Below are 15,191 nucleotides of genomic sequence, written 5' to 3'. Positions count from 1 at the left end.
GCCAAGTTCACAAGGGCAGCATCATGGCTGCCGTTTGAACCCAGTTCTGCTAATTCCAGGATCCTCCTTCCAAATTTTGCAGGAAGCGTAGAACCCACTGGGACTTAGAAAGCCTGGGTTCCAGATATCTTTGTCATTTATTGGTTGTGTGACTTGGCACAGAAGACGAGACCTCACAAGGAAAGTATTGGATGTGAGGATCCAGCTCTGAATCCCTGGGCTCTGTGCTCTCCCAGATTGCTTTCAGCTTCCGGTCCCTGCAAGATTGGTACAAGGGCTTTTAGTAGAAAATGTGCTTTTTTCATGTAGTTGTGAATGGGCCAGTCCTCCGTGTTCCTTGAGACACTCTTGGATTTGCAGTTCTGATGAGAGGACTTGTTTCTCCTCCTTCAGCTTATCTCTCTGTGCTTTCCTTTCTATAGCTCTGTGTCTCCAAGTGCCCGGACAGGTTTTTAACCTTCGTAGACATGCAAAAAAACCATGAAGTTGATAGAAGCTCCTGGGAATACTATCGGCAGTACTGTAAGCCTGGCTTCACTGACCTTTTAACGGTAAGGAGGGGCCCTAATCCAAAAACACGGGGGGAGTTCAACTTGGGATTGAGCTCTTGTGGGTAACGTGATCATGGCATTGCTGCTTTTGTCAAGAGCTACGTCTTCATGTTGTTAATGTTCAGTCATTTCAGTTATGTCCAACTCTCTGTGACCCCACTTGGGCTGTTCTTGACAAGGATACTGGAGTGGTTTGCCATTTCCTTCTCCAGCTCATTTTATAGATGAGGAAATGGAGGCAAACAGGGTTAAGTGAATTTTCTAGGGTCACACAGCTAGGAAGTGTCTGAGGCTGTATTTGAACTTGGGGAGATGAGTCTTCCTGACTCCAGCCCAGGCATTCTGTGCACTATAGTGCCTCCTAGCTGCCCCAAGTCTTCATAACTCAACCAGTTCCCCAGACATGGCCTAGAATACTGAGAACGCAATTGATGAAGCTCATGGTCAGCTCCCTGTGGTTATGGCAGGTTTGGGTACAGCGGATGGTAGCTCCATCTGGAGCAGTGGCTACTTTTGATTTTTCTAGCTTTGTAAATAACCATGTTGACATTTGCCTTGGCTAGCAGTACTTTTGTGGTAGTGAAAACTGGCATCAAAGTGGGTACTTATTGATCGTGGAATGACTGAACAAATTATGGCTTATAAATGTGATAGAATATTAGTGTACTAGAAGAAACAATGACTTATATGGGAGAAACGGAAAGACAAATTGGTGAAGAATGAAGGAGAACAAGAGGACTGTGTCCAAACTGACTACAATAATCTAGATGAACAGAACATGGAAATGAAGCTAGTGCTTTATTAGTCTTGTCCCTGGAAAAGACATGTGGAAATGAATTTCCTCCTTTTCATGAAGAGATGGAGGGGTTATAGTTTAAAGTAAATAAATCAATGGATGAATCAAAAAGAAAACAAGCATTTCCAGAACGTGAAAGTACAAGTCTATTATGTACAACTTGCTTTCCCCTTTAAATATATCACAAAGCTATCCTGTTTTCCTTCTCTCTTCTCTCACCCTAGTGATGGCTACTGTTAGACACAAATACGTTTGTGTATGTATATGTGTGTATGCATGTATGTATGTATATATGTCTGTCCATATAAAACTATACTATACAGACTTCTGTCTGTATAGGCACTGGCCATAGGCATTCATAGATCATGCCCCAGGTATGCTGGCACACCTTTTGGAAGTGTTATTGTCAGCTGGGAAAAAACCAGCCAAACTAATGGAAATCTTCTCCCGGGGCATGCTGCCTTGGACATTCCACACTGTATACCCCATCCTCCCTCCATGATGTTGTCAAGCGCAGCAGCTTGCCTGATGTTTTTTTTTTTTTAATGTTTTTTTATTTTTCTTTTTTTTGTTACAAGGAAATAGTTGCCAAGTTTGTGGACAATGGGGTTTGAGGGAGGGAGAATGGTGAAAGAAAAAAGAAAGTAGAGAAGAAAAGAAGGAAGGGAGAGAGGATAGAAATAAATGGAAGGAAGGAAATGAGAAAGAATTAATAAAAAAACAAATTATTTGGGACCACACTTTTAGTTCTTGTGGTGATGGAACCTTGCTGTCTTTGTGACAAACCAAACTTTGCTCTCCAGCCTAGTGGGTGTATCTCATTCCCATAATCCCAAATCTAGGGATTAAAATATAAGATTGAGCCAGCAATCCCACCCTACCAAATAAAATATTGTTTTCATCCAAACTGTGACAATATTTCTCTGAAAAAAAAATCGAAGCATTCAAGATCATTGGGCTTTATTTGGAATGAACTCATCTCTAGGAGGCTGAGTCAGAAGCATCTGGTTTTATTGCCTACTGAATTGCATTTGAGGTCAATAAAAGCCCTTTAAAAATTAAATTTCATTTTATTTTGAAATTAAGATCCTTCTTTTCTGTCTCTTATCCACTCATCCACCCACTCCTTGCCACATACACATTGAGAAAGTAGGAAAAACAAAATCCCTGTTACAAACACATATGAAGTGTAGGACATGTATAGTCAAGCAAAACAGTCTCACTTTGGCCATGTTAAAAAAAAAAATCTCTACCTTAGTCTATCAGTTTTCTATCAGGAACTAGGTAGCATGTTTCATATCAAGTCCTCAAGAATTGTGGTTGGTCGTTGTGCTAATCAGAGTCGTCAAGTCTTTCAAAGATTGTTTGTCTTTATGATACTGTTGTATTATATAAAGCATTCCTGTGGTTCTGCCCCCCTTCACTTTGCAACAATTCATGTAAGTCTTTCCAGGATTTTCTAAAACAATTCCCTTTATCATTTCTTCCAATACAATAGTATTTTGTCACAATCATATTACCACAACTTCTTTAACCTTTCCTCAGTGGATGGGCATGCTCTCAGTTTCCAATATGAGCATTTTTAATAGATAATTTGCATGTATTATTTTTTTATTATGAGTTTAAGAGGTAAAACAAGTATTCTCAAGGCAACGAGGTGATGTAGTAGATAGAACTCTAGCCCTGGTTTCAGGAGGACCTGAGTTTAAATCCAACCTCAGTCACTTACTTATGTGACCCTGGGTAAGTCACTTAACCCCAGATGCCTCCTAAAAATAAATAAATGGATGAATAAAAAATAAAACGAGCATTTCCAGAACACGAAACTGCGAATCTATTAATGTACAACTTGCTTTTCCTTTTAAATATATAACAAAGTTATCGTGTGACTTTCTTTTCTTCTCTCCCTCCTCTCCAATGCCAGAGATGGCTACCGTTAGATACATGTGTGTATGTATGTGTGTATATATGTATGTATACATATGTGTGTTGCATGTATGTACACAAGTGCATATTATGTGTATGTGTATATATATGCATGCACACATATAAATGTGTGTGTGTGTTAGCTTTTTCTGTGAATGCACCTATTGCCTTTTTTTATAGATCTGTTGTAGTTCATTTGGGTATTTCTGACAGTCAGATGATTCAATCACTCCCAGTTATTCTTCAAACAGTATTGCAATGACTGTTTACAAACTGTGCTCATCTCACTCTCCATTATGATCAAGGAGCTCATCATTTCTTATAGCACAGTAATATTCCACCATGATCATATACCACAACTTGTTCAGTCATTCCTCAACTGAGGGGCATCCCTCCAGTTTGTGTGTATTATTACAGAAAGTAACTTAGATAATGAGTCCGTTGTGATGTTTATTTTTCAAATAGGAACAGATTTTAAAATTTTATTTAGAAAAAGCATTTTGTTTCTACATTATGGATAAAACAGCATGCACCCTGTCCACTAAATACTGCACATTTCTTCTGCTTTCAGCCTACACCAGAAGTTTTTCAGAAGGAAGTTTGCCCATTAATGATTTTTCCCAGCAAATCTTGTGAGTGATTTGTATTTTTTCTTAAATTCAGACTTTGTGATAGTCTCTACACAATCATAACATGTTTAAAAATGAAAAAAATTATGTTGTTTGGTGTCACTTAGTACGTACATATCTGAACAAATGATCACTTCCAAATCCACTTTAAGAAAACAGAGTTCAATGCATTCAGTTTATAGATAAGGTAACTAGGTGCAGAGGGGTTTAGTCACTTGCTCAGGTCACAGTACTAGAATAAGAATCCAAACCCAAATCAAGTGCATTATTGGAAAAGCCATCCATGTTGAGTGAGTCCCCTGTGGATGAGTCCTATGAGCTGGGTAGACATGGGGGAGATGAAATCAGAATGTCTAGCAGGAGAGCCCATATGAATCAGTTCACAGATCTTTTGCAGTATGATCTCTGGAGGGTGCATTGGTCAGGAAGGACATTACAAAGACCTGTGAATTTTTCTTTACTACTATTGCTCAGTTTTTGTAAAAGCCTGATTTAATCCCCATTGGATCGCCTTCTAATTTATGGCACTTCTATCACAGACCTATGAAGATCAATGCATCCAGTTCTGATCTGTCTGACCTTCTTGTAGAAATAGAAAGGGAAACAGTGATTCTGTTCTATTTGTTAGGAGTCCGAAGGTCACACAATCACAGCTCTGAGTTGGAAGTGGTGTCTGAAGTCATCTCCTTCTTCCAGTACCTGGCTAAGGGAACAGTTCAATTAGAACTAGCATTGACAAGATCAGATTCTGATAAAATTCTTCTTAACATCACTTATATCTCTTCTTGTGGCTTCAGCATTTCTAGTCAAAACGCTTAAAAAGGAAAGAGAGCTGGGGGACAGACAAATTATTAAAATATCAAAAAGACCATCCCAATTGCTTTAGTTGTCCAAATGTGAACTTCATTATGAAGCTTTTATTTTCAAGAATTGATTGAATGAACATTTAATTTTTTTCCCTAAGAGAAAAATACACTTCTTCATAAAATCCAACCTGACATAGTTATTAAAGTATTTTTTATGATGGGCAATAGATATTATTTCAATTTTTCTTCCTGTGTCAAGCTTTGTGTTCAAGATGAGCCATTGAACAATCTCTTTGCAAACTCCCCAGCAGCTTGCAGGTTGCCTTTCTCTTTCAGCTTTAGGACCATCAAGCAATCTTCCTATCATCAAAGAAGAGGCCATTAACTGTCAGCACTGGGTAATTTCTATACCATCTGGCAAGAATTCGATGATAAATATCAGAAGGTTTCAAGATGGGGGATGCATCATGAGGGGTATTTGTGTGTGAGGTGGGCAGAGCAGTGACTACCAAAATTTTCATTTATTTTGAACAGTTCTCAAGAGATGTTTCCCTGACTTAGCTGCTATCAGTGGCATTTTAACCCTAAAAAACAAGACAACGTTCTTTGATGGAATTGGAACTTTAAGAAATATCACTGATCTCCAGAAAGGTGTTAAGTATGTTCATTTATCTCCTCAGTTTCTGTTTGGATGGGACCCTAAAATCAGAGACCCAGATCGTGGTTGGGGCTTCTTGGAAGATAAGGGTGGGAGAAGATTAAAAAAGATTTGTCATTTTTTTTTCTATACATTCAGTGTCAACCAGAAGTGAGGAATGGGTACAAGCTTACCAAATCTCTATATAAAGACAGAGAAAGATGATCCAGGAGTAATGAAAGTTACCCAAATGTTTGTGAAATTGAGAAATTATTCATATAGAAGAAGTGTGAATGATAACAGGGCAGAATCTATGGAAAGGTTCCTAAGGTTTTGTTTTTGGTCAAGTCCTATGGTCTCATGGGTATTGACAATGCTGATATGGAGACATCTTCCACCGATGGAGATAGGCAGCTCCTCTGTGCTTTCTAGCCTTTGGGCAATGAGAAGGTTATTGACTTCTCTCTGGGTACATAGTCGGTATGTGTCAGAGGGGAGATTCGAAACTGGATGACCCTGACTCCAAGGCTGGTCCTCTGTTCAGTCCAGGAGACTACTTCTCTCCAAAAAGAATCTCATGAGTAGACTTGTGATCTCCAAGCCTGGATTACTTTTAGAGACTACCGCAACTGATTCAAAATGTAGGGAGAGAAAGAGAGACAGAGACAGAGAGACAGAGAGATGCGGAGAGCAAGAGCTGGGATGCCCACGAAAGTGATGTCTCTGTGTAGATTTGTGATTCTTCAGTGTCCTGGCTATGCCTGGCACTGTGTCACCTGTCATTGAGTGTGCCATCTTGCATACATACACATGGCCAGGGTGTCTGGTCTCACAGCCCAGGATTGCTGAATTCAAATGTGGAATTCAAAGGTTTTTCAAATACTTTTGAAGACATTTCTGTTTGTCTCCTTGAAAGCTGACAAGGATTGTTAGAAGAAATACATCATGGCAAAGTGGGAAGTGCTGGAATTTGGAGCCAAAAGCCCTAGTTTCCACCAGCTCAGCCATTTGCTGTCTGAGTGACCTTGGATGCCTTTTTACCTTACTTTGCTGATCTGCAAAATGATCAGTTTGGGTTTAAGGTTCCCCCACCTACCCCCGCCCAGATCTAAACTTTGATCCTAGGAAAAGAGCAAAGTCTCTTACAGTTTTGTGAAAACAGGTTAGGAAAAAAATAAACTCACATATATCTGGAAGTTCTGATGTGAACACCAGACACATAGTATTCAAAGTTTCCTGCATCTCTGTACTTAAATTGTTAATAAAAACACCATTAGAGAAGGAAATCAGGCATATACTTCAGGGTTGAATTAAATGGGAAAATTGACACTAGCTCCTAAGTCCCTTGGTGTAGGATATTCTCCTTAGGGGTGGAACAAGTAAAGCGTCCCAAGCCAGTAGACCTGAGGACTGGGATTGCACACATAGAAGCCATTTCTAACATTGTCAGAACTCAGCTGTCTCATTCATCGCATTTGTATTGGTGTCGAAGTATTACCATGGGAGTCACCCCCAAATGGGTGGGACTAAGGATGAATTAGGGCTAGTATTGACTTTTGACCACATGTGTTCAGTGAGTTTCAAGTGCATCTCCCCTGAACTCCTTTTCTGTGGGGTTTCTGTCTCCCAGAACATAGTGTGCCCTATTAAAATTGTGTTTGCCTGACCTTCTTAGAAGAGATGCTTTACTCTAAGATGCTTCTGAGCCTTCAGGGTTACCAAGCATGTATTTCTGTGCTAGTGACAAACATCACCACAAAACAAGCACTGAAAAAGCAGCTCGGGAAATATTTTTAATGTATTAGCAGAATTTCTTTGTGGGGCAAACCAGAAAACCATTTTTTAAAAATCTTCTCTCTTCTTTTAATTCAGGGGTATCAATATGGTCCTTAATCAAAGAACAATTGGCTTGAAAGTTTTTGAAGATTTTGTAAGTTCTTGGCATTGGATTCTCACGTAAGTCATTCCATGTCCATCTCTCCCTCACCTACTCCATTCTGTGTGATTCAGTGACTTGGAATTTCTGTCTGTGTCTTCCCAATATCACTCCTTGCCCACTGTTCTCATCTTCAGTGGATATTTTCCCAATTATGTGAACAGGACTCAAAGTTCAGGTCCTGAGTACACATGGGCAAGTTACTTAGAAATATGGACAGGCCTGGCACATGGTTATGGGAATTTCTTATATCAATATTTTATGGGTCTACAGTTTTGTTAGTGGGATGATTTAACTAAGTCACAATTTTTCTGGGATTTAGTAAATGGTCTTAAAAAATTGCTTTGGTCAAAAAATGTGAGCATCTTGTACCCAAATAAATTTAATTAAATAAAGATTCATTTAGATGCCTTCTCTCAACAAGGTACTGCGCTAGGTCCTGGAGGTACAGACAAAATGGAAACAGTGCCTGCCTTCCAAGTGCTTCCATTTTCCAACAGAGAGATTGCTGCTAACCCTGACCTGTATGATCTTTGACCAATTATTTAACTTCCTTGGGCCTTAGTTTCCTCATCTGTAAAATTAAGGTCTTGGAGAAGGTTGCCTATGAGGCCATGCTTTTCCAACTGTGGACCAACATTTACACAGATGTGCAGATACAATCTAAGTTGAGAAAGGAGAGAGAATGAAGAGCCAGAGGACTCAGGAAGGACTTTCTCCGGGAGGCCCAGTGAAATCACCCAGCTGTTTGTTATTTCACCCTCCATCATCCTCGTGTGGCCTGGTGTCCTCACCTAGACTCAGGGCTGTGGCCTATTGGCCTGCACATGGTTTGTAATAATTGAAACAAGGTTTTCCTATTGACACCTTTTGTCCTTCATCTAACACTAAGGTTAGGGAAACTCAACCAGAGCTTAACTTGGTGCCCGGTACATAGCAGGCTCTTAACAAATGTTGATCGATTGATTGAACTAGAGACATTATCAAGGCCAACTCGTGTTGCTGTATGGTGCTTCATTAAGACTTGCCCCCTGTGATATGCTGCCTTACTCCGTAGCAGGCTCTGCTGTGTATTGGGGACCACAAAATATCTTGCTTCCTCAGGATGGGCTCTTCTTCTCCTTCACCAGAGGAACCCACGCTGCCTTGATCTCCTTTCCTCCCTAACAGCTCTTTTTTAAGGCAGCCCTGCAGTCAATGGAATAATACAGTCCATCTGCCCCAGACAATGATGGACAATCAAATTACAAAAGGGGAGAGGCAGAAATGCCCCCGTGAGCCCGGGTCTCTGTGGCAGTTCCTAGCACAAGTAGGAAAAATACTGCTCAAATGCTGTAGGGGAGAGAAAGCAAAGTGGACTCATTCATCACAGCCCCTGTATCAGGGTGAAGGCAGCCTTGTTTGAATAATTCAGAAAAAGCAAATTCCCACAACATGCTAAGAGACACGTTCGGGGAGGCAGGGATTGCAAAACCCAGATACACCAGAAGACACTTCACGGAAATGAAGCTTTTCTGGCACAAGATGCGTGTTTTTTATTGTAGCCATCTTGATCAGACCAAGGCTCCAGGATCATCTCCAAGCATGGGCCACATGCCAGAGCTGGTTCCATGGAAAAAAGGTACTGAGTGCCATCTGCTGGCAAGTGGCAACACTGTGGAAATCAGCAATAAAGGATGGCTTCATGAAGTTGAGGGAGCTTTGATGGGGCCAGGAACTTGGCCAGAAGTAGGGCTTAGAGAAGCTTCTACCAACTTCTGGGAATTGAGGGGGAGCTACAGAAAAGTGAGGACAGCACAGAGCTTGAACCAATGACTCTTACAAGAGAGCTATGACAGCTTAGCCCCTCCCCTCCTGCTGAAGCCCTACCTAGGGGTTGTAGGCGTTGTGAGTCATGATGGATGGGCAGAATTTCGGGGGTGGGAGCCCTCACATCATGTGTGTAGGTGGGAGGTCATGACTCTCATTAGGCCTGTAAGTAAATCCTTTCCGTGTTCTTTGATTGGCAAAGAAAACTGTTGTACGGTTTGAGCTCAAACTCAGGTTTAAGACCTGAGTGATAATCCTCTTTTGGGGAAGGAGCAGATGCTCACGTACCTGGCTGGGTTCTACCTGGGTGGGAATAACAACATAGAAGAATGAGTAGCTGCCGAACTGATTGGTTCGTTTGACTGGAGAGGCAGCTTCTGGTGCTGTGTTCACAAAAGGTCACTTTAAGAGTTCCTGGGGCACTCTGCTCAAATTGGACCCTTTTCTTTTAGAGGGAAAAGAGAGATTTCAATCAGACAACCATAAAGAAGTTATTAAACACCTGGTCAATTCTAGGCAACCAGAAACAGAACGAAACTCTTTCCTTGGGAATGAAGGCGAGGACACATTGAAGTAAACCCAAAGGAGGCTGAGCCAGTCTGGGGGAGCAAGAGGAAGCAATGGAACCAAGCTGTCCATGATCCCTTCTTCACAGTGATCTAGAAAATGTACCAGAAGAAATTGTTTGGGAAAGCTGAGTAAAAGCCATTGTGAACCATTTTCCAGCCCAAAGTGGCTAAGGAAGACACAGGGGTCTCTGGACACTGAAGACTGGAATGGGTCTGGCCCAGAATGCGTCCAAGGCATGAAGCAAGCATTCCGCTGCCAGACACTGACAGAGACAGAGCACTAGAGCAGAAAGCACTGGGCGGAAGAAGGCCCCTGGGATCCCAGAGCTAGTGCTGGGTGCAGGCATGGGCACCTTCTGACAGCGTGGTTGCTCACTGTTCATTCTGGTCACAGGTATAGGTTAAGAGGAGCGGCTGCAAGCACAGACTCTAGCTGTGAACTGAACCCGGAACAAGTTTTGAAAACATAGCTATGTGGCTCAAATCCCAAGAGCAGAACAACGACCCAGTTCTAGCCTTTAGCTCAGTACATACGTCTGTAATGAAACAACCAGGGAAGACTCTCGGACCAAAGGGAAGCTGAAAATTCAATCATTCTGAGCCTGCATAGCCTCCCAGTGGTCTGTCTACTAGACCCCAGCAGTCTGTGGAAACTCCCAGACATGGAAGAGGTGATGGACTCAAACCTGAGTCATGAACTTACAGGCATCAGAAAGGAGGGCAACAAACACACTTCTCTTGGATCACATCACTTTGGGAACACTGAAAACTTTGGGACTCCTAGACTGAACTACAAAATCAGCAGGGCACAAAATGACAGAAACTCAACCAGCCATCCCTCACTAGAAGTGACTAGAGCCCAGCATGAACAGCATGATAAGATGTGGACAGGTTGATTTTCCCGATTATCAAGACAGGTGATGTGGAAATTGCTGATGAAGCTTGACCAAGATTTGAGTGACCTAAGTAACATACCCCAAGATGGCCCACCACCCATTTGATTAGCCAATCAGAAGTGAATAATGCTCAGGAACACCTCCTTTTTACAGGGTATATAAATTGTGAACCTACCATTAAGAGGTCTTTGGTTTAAGAGAGCTGCCCAAATGACCACCGTTCAATTAGTGCCCTGCTGGCCTTATTAATAAAATGATTAAATTACTGAGAAACTATGTGTCTCAAACTTTTTAATCATCACAAAACCCATTGTCAAAAAGGAAAAAAAAGTGAATTCACCACTACTGAAGATAAAAAGAAATTATTAGGAGCTGTTTTACCCAATCATTTACTAATAAATCTGATAATCTAAGTGAAATGGATGAATATTTACAAAAATATAAATTAGCCAGATTAACAGAAGAGGAAATAGAATACTTAACCCTGTCTTGAAAAAGAAATTGAACAATATAAATGAGCCCCCTAAGAAAAAATCCTTAGTCAGGATCAGACGAATTCACAAATGAATTCTATGAAACATTTAAAGAGCAATTAATTCCAGTACTATGTAAACTATTGGGAAAATACTCCAAGAAGAAGTCCTACAAAACTTTTTTTTATGACACAACTATGATACTGATGCCAAACTAAGAAGAGCAAAAACAGAGAAAGAAAACCAATAGACTAATTTACCTAATGAATAGTGATATAAATTTTAAACAAACTACTAGCAAAGAGATGCATGAATATATCACAAAATCATACACTATGATCAAATGAGATTTATACCAGGAAGGCAGGTCTGGTTCAATATTAGGAAAATTATCAGCATAATTAACCATATCAATAACAAAGCCAGCAAAATCATATGATTATCTCAATAGACACAGAAAAACTTCTTGATGATATAAAACAAGTATTCCTATTAAAATTCCTAAAAAGCATTGGAATTAATGGAGCTTTCCTTAAAATGATAAGTAGTATCTCTCCAAATCATCAGCAAGCATTATCTGTTATGGGGATAAGCCAGAAGCCTTCCCTGTAAGATCAAGGGTGATGTTGTGGTGCCCGTTATTACTGCTATCATTCAATATTGTACTCGAAATGCTAACCATAGCAATAAGAGAAGAAAAAGAAATTGAAGCAATTATAAAAGGCAATGAGGAAAGAATACTCCCCTTTTTGCAGATGATATGGTATGCTTAGAGAATTGACTAAAAAAACTAGTTGAAATAATTAAGAACTTTAGCAAAGTTGCAGGTCATAAAATAAATCCACCTAAATCATCAGGATCTCTATATATTATCAACACTAGCCAGCAAGAAGAGCTAGAGAAATTTCATTTAAAATAACTTCAGACAGTATTAAAATACTTAAAAGTCTACATGCCAAGAGAAACCTAGGAACTATATGGACATAATTACAAAACATTTTTCACACAAAATCAGATCTAAAATCAATTGGCTAAGCCAATTTAATAAACATGACAATTTTGCCTAAATTAATTTACTTATTCAGTGCCATACCAATCAAATTTACTATAATGTCATAGTATTAAATATAAATTTATATAAATTACTATGAATTTTATAAAGCTAAACATAAAATTCATCTGGAAGAACGAGGTCAAGAATATCAAGGGGATCAATAAAAAAAAAAAAAGAAGGAAGGTCACATAGCAGCACCAGGAATCAGAATGTATTACAAAGCAGTAATCATCAAAATAATCTGGTACTGGCTGAGATAGAGTGGAGGATCAGTGGAACAGATGAGGTATACACAAGCAGTAGTAAGGGACTATACTAATCTAGTGTTTGACAAATCCAAAGAGCCAAGATTTTGGGAAAAGAAATCACTATTTGACAAAAATTACTGGCAATATTTGAAAGTAGTTTGGCAGAAACTAGGTAAAGAACACATCTCATGCTGTCTACCAAAATAAGGTCAAAATGGGTACATAATTTAGACATAAAAGGTAATATCATAAACAAATGAGGAGAGCCTGGAAATTTTTACCTAACAGATCAATGGATAAGGGAAGAATTTATGACCAAACAATAAATAAAGGGATCATGGGATGTAAAGTGGATAATTTTTATTACAACAAATGAAAAAGGACTTGCATAAACAAAATCAATGCAGCCAAAATTAGAAGGAAAGCAAGAAACTAGGAAAAAAATTTAACAGCAAGTTTTTCTGATTAAGGTTTCATTTCTCAAATATACAAAGAACAAAGTCAAATTTACAAAAAATAAAAGTGTGATTGATAAATTGATAAATGGTCAAAGGATAAGAGTAGGCATTTTTAGAAGAAATCAAAACTATCATATAAAAATCAATATTGATTAGAGAAATGCAAATTAAAATAGCTCCAAGGTACTACATCATACCTGTCACATTGGCTAATATAACAGAAAAGGAGAATGACAAATATTGGAGGGGATGATGGGAAAATAAGGACTCCAGTGCAGTATTAGTGGAATTTTTAACTGATCCAACCATTCTGGAGAGCAATTTGGAATTATGCTCAAAGAGCTATAGAAATCATGCGTAACCTTTGACCGAGCAATACCATTATTAAGTCTGTGTCCCAAAGAGATCAAGGAAAAAGGAAAAGGGCCTATATGCACAAAAATAGTTACAGCAGCTCTTTTTGTGGTGATAAAGAGCTAGAAATTGAGGGGCTATCCATCAATTGGGAAATGGCAAAATAAGTTGGGGTATATGATTGTGATGAAACACTTTTGCGCTGCAAGGAATGATGAGCAGAAGGTTTTCAGAAACTTGGGAAGACTTACATGACCTGATGTGAAGTGAAATGAGCAGAACCAGGAGAACATGCATTGCACAGTGATTAACAGTGAATGACTTAGCTATTCTGAAAAACACAATGATCCAAGACTAAGGACTGATAATGAAAAATACTACCCATCTCCAGAGAAAGAATTGGTAGCATCTGAATGTATATTGAAGCTTACTTAAAAAAAATTTTGTTATTATTATTGGTTTCTGTTTTCTTTTGCAACATGGCTAATATGAAAATATTGTTCTTGACAGCACATGTGTAATCTATATCAAATTATTTTCCCCTTTCAAGGAGGGGAGAAATGTGAGAGGGAGGGAAAGAATTTGAAATGCAAAATTTTAAAAATGAATGTTCAACAATTTTATGTACATATAATTATGAAAATAAAATAAAAATGAATTACTTTAAACAGGTTAAAGGTCCTATCACATTCTTCCTCTGATGCAAGTATTGTGTTGATGTATAAACCTGGGAAAGTCAAACAAAGAAAGAAAACTAGATCAATTTCCCTAATAAATGTTAATGCAAAAATTTTAAATAAAATACTATCAAAGAGACAACAATAATATATCACAAATATCACACAGTATGAGCAGATTGGATTTATACCAGGAATTCAGGACTGGTTTAACATTAATTAGAAAAACTGTAAATATAATTGACCATATTAACAAAAACAGCAGACTCATATAACCACTTCAATAGATGCAGAAAAAGCTTTTGGCAAAATACAATCCCCATTGCTATTAGAAACAATAGAAATAAGAATAATAAAAGTTTTCCTTAAAATAATAAGTAATATCTATCTAAAACCAAGACACACTGCATGTCTGCAATGGCAACAATTTAGAAGCCTTTTCAATATGATCTTGGGAGAAGCAAGGGTGTCTATTATCATTATTAGTTTAATATTATAATAGAAATTCTAGCTATAGCACTAAGATGAAAAACAAGGAATAAGTAGACTATCACTTTTCGCATATCATATGTTGGTTTACTTATAAAATCCTACAGTCAACTAAAAAACTAGTCTATATAATTGATGACTTCAAAAAAGTTGCAGGATATAAAATAAATTCATCCAAATCAACAACATTTCTGAATAATTGCAACAAAACCTGGCCGGAGGAGATGGAAAGAGGAATTCTATTTAAAATAACTATCGACAGTATAAATTACTTAGGTATCTACCTACCAACAAACACACAGGAACTTGATGAACACTACTAGAAATCCTCTTTAGATAAATCTAAATAAAAGATCTACATAATTAGAGAAATACAAATTATGTGGGCAGGATGAGACATTGTGATAAAAATAACAGTACTAACTAAATTAATTTATTCAGTGCTATACCATCAAACTACCAGAAGCAAAAAGCCAAGAATATCGACAGAATCAATTTTAAAACTGGAAAGGAAATTAGTCTAGCAATACTTGTACCACAAAGCCATAATTATTATTTTTTAAGTATTACTGGGTAAGATCAGTGGAATAGATTAGGTATGGGGTATACAAAAGCAAATGAGCACAGGTGTCCACTTTTTGCTAAATCCAAAGATTCCAACTATTGGGTCAAGAACTTACTATTTGAAAATAACTGTTAAGAAAACTGGAAAGCAGTCTGGCACAAACTCAGTGAAAAACAATTCCTATACTCTATTCAAAGGTAACTCCAAAAGGGTATATGATTTTGACATAAAGGGTGATATCATAAGTGAATTAGAGAAACATGTAAAAATAGTCTGGTATATGGATAGGGGAAGAGCTTATGATAAAACAAAATATAG

General features: G+C 38.5%; 1 protein-coding gene across 11 annotated transcripts in view; it reads left to right on the top strand.

The window, feature by feature from the left end:
- Positions 1–15,191, top strand: part of SLC44A5 (solute carrier family 44 member 5) — a 371,344-nt gene that overhangs the window by 287,023 nt on the left and 69,130 nt on the right. For all 11 annotated transcript variants that reach the window (XR_011975904.1, XM_072649869.1, XM_072649871.1 and 8 more), the window contains 4 exons: positions 423–551; positions 3,845–3,905; positions 5,243–5,366; positions 7,218–7,301. Coding sequence is in view for 10 of the 11 variants with exons in the window: in XM_072649869.1 (XP_072505970.1) it covers positions 423–551; positions 3,845–3,905; positions 5,243–5,366; positions 7,218–7,301 (398 nt within the window). In the remaining variant the exon portion in view is untranslated. The remainder of the gene's footprint in view (positions 1–422; positions 552–3,844; positions 3,906–5,242; positions 5,367–7,217; positions 7,302–15,191) is intronic.

Source organism: Notamacropus eugenii, chromosome 2 (assembly GCF_028372415.1).
Source record: "Notamacropus eugenii isolate mMacEug1 chromosome 2, mMacEug1.pri_v2, whole genome shotgun sequence".
NCBI lineage: Eukaryota > Metazoa > Chordata > Mammalia > Diprotodontia > Macropodidae > Notamacropus > Notamacropus eugenii.
The sequence above is the reverse complement of the archived record's forward strand: the minus strand, read 5'-3'. Positions and strand labels throughout refer to the sequence as shown.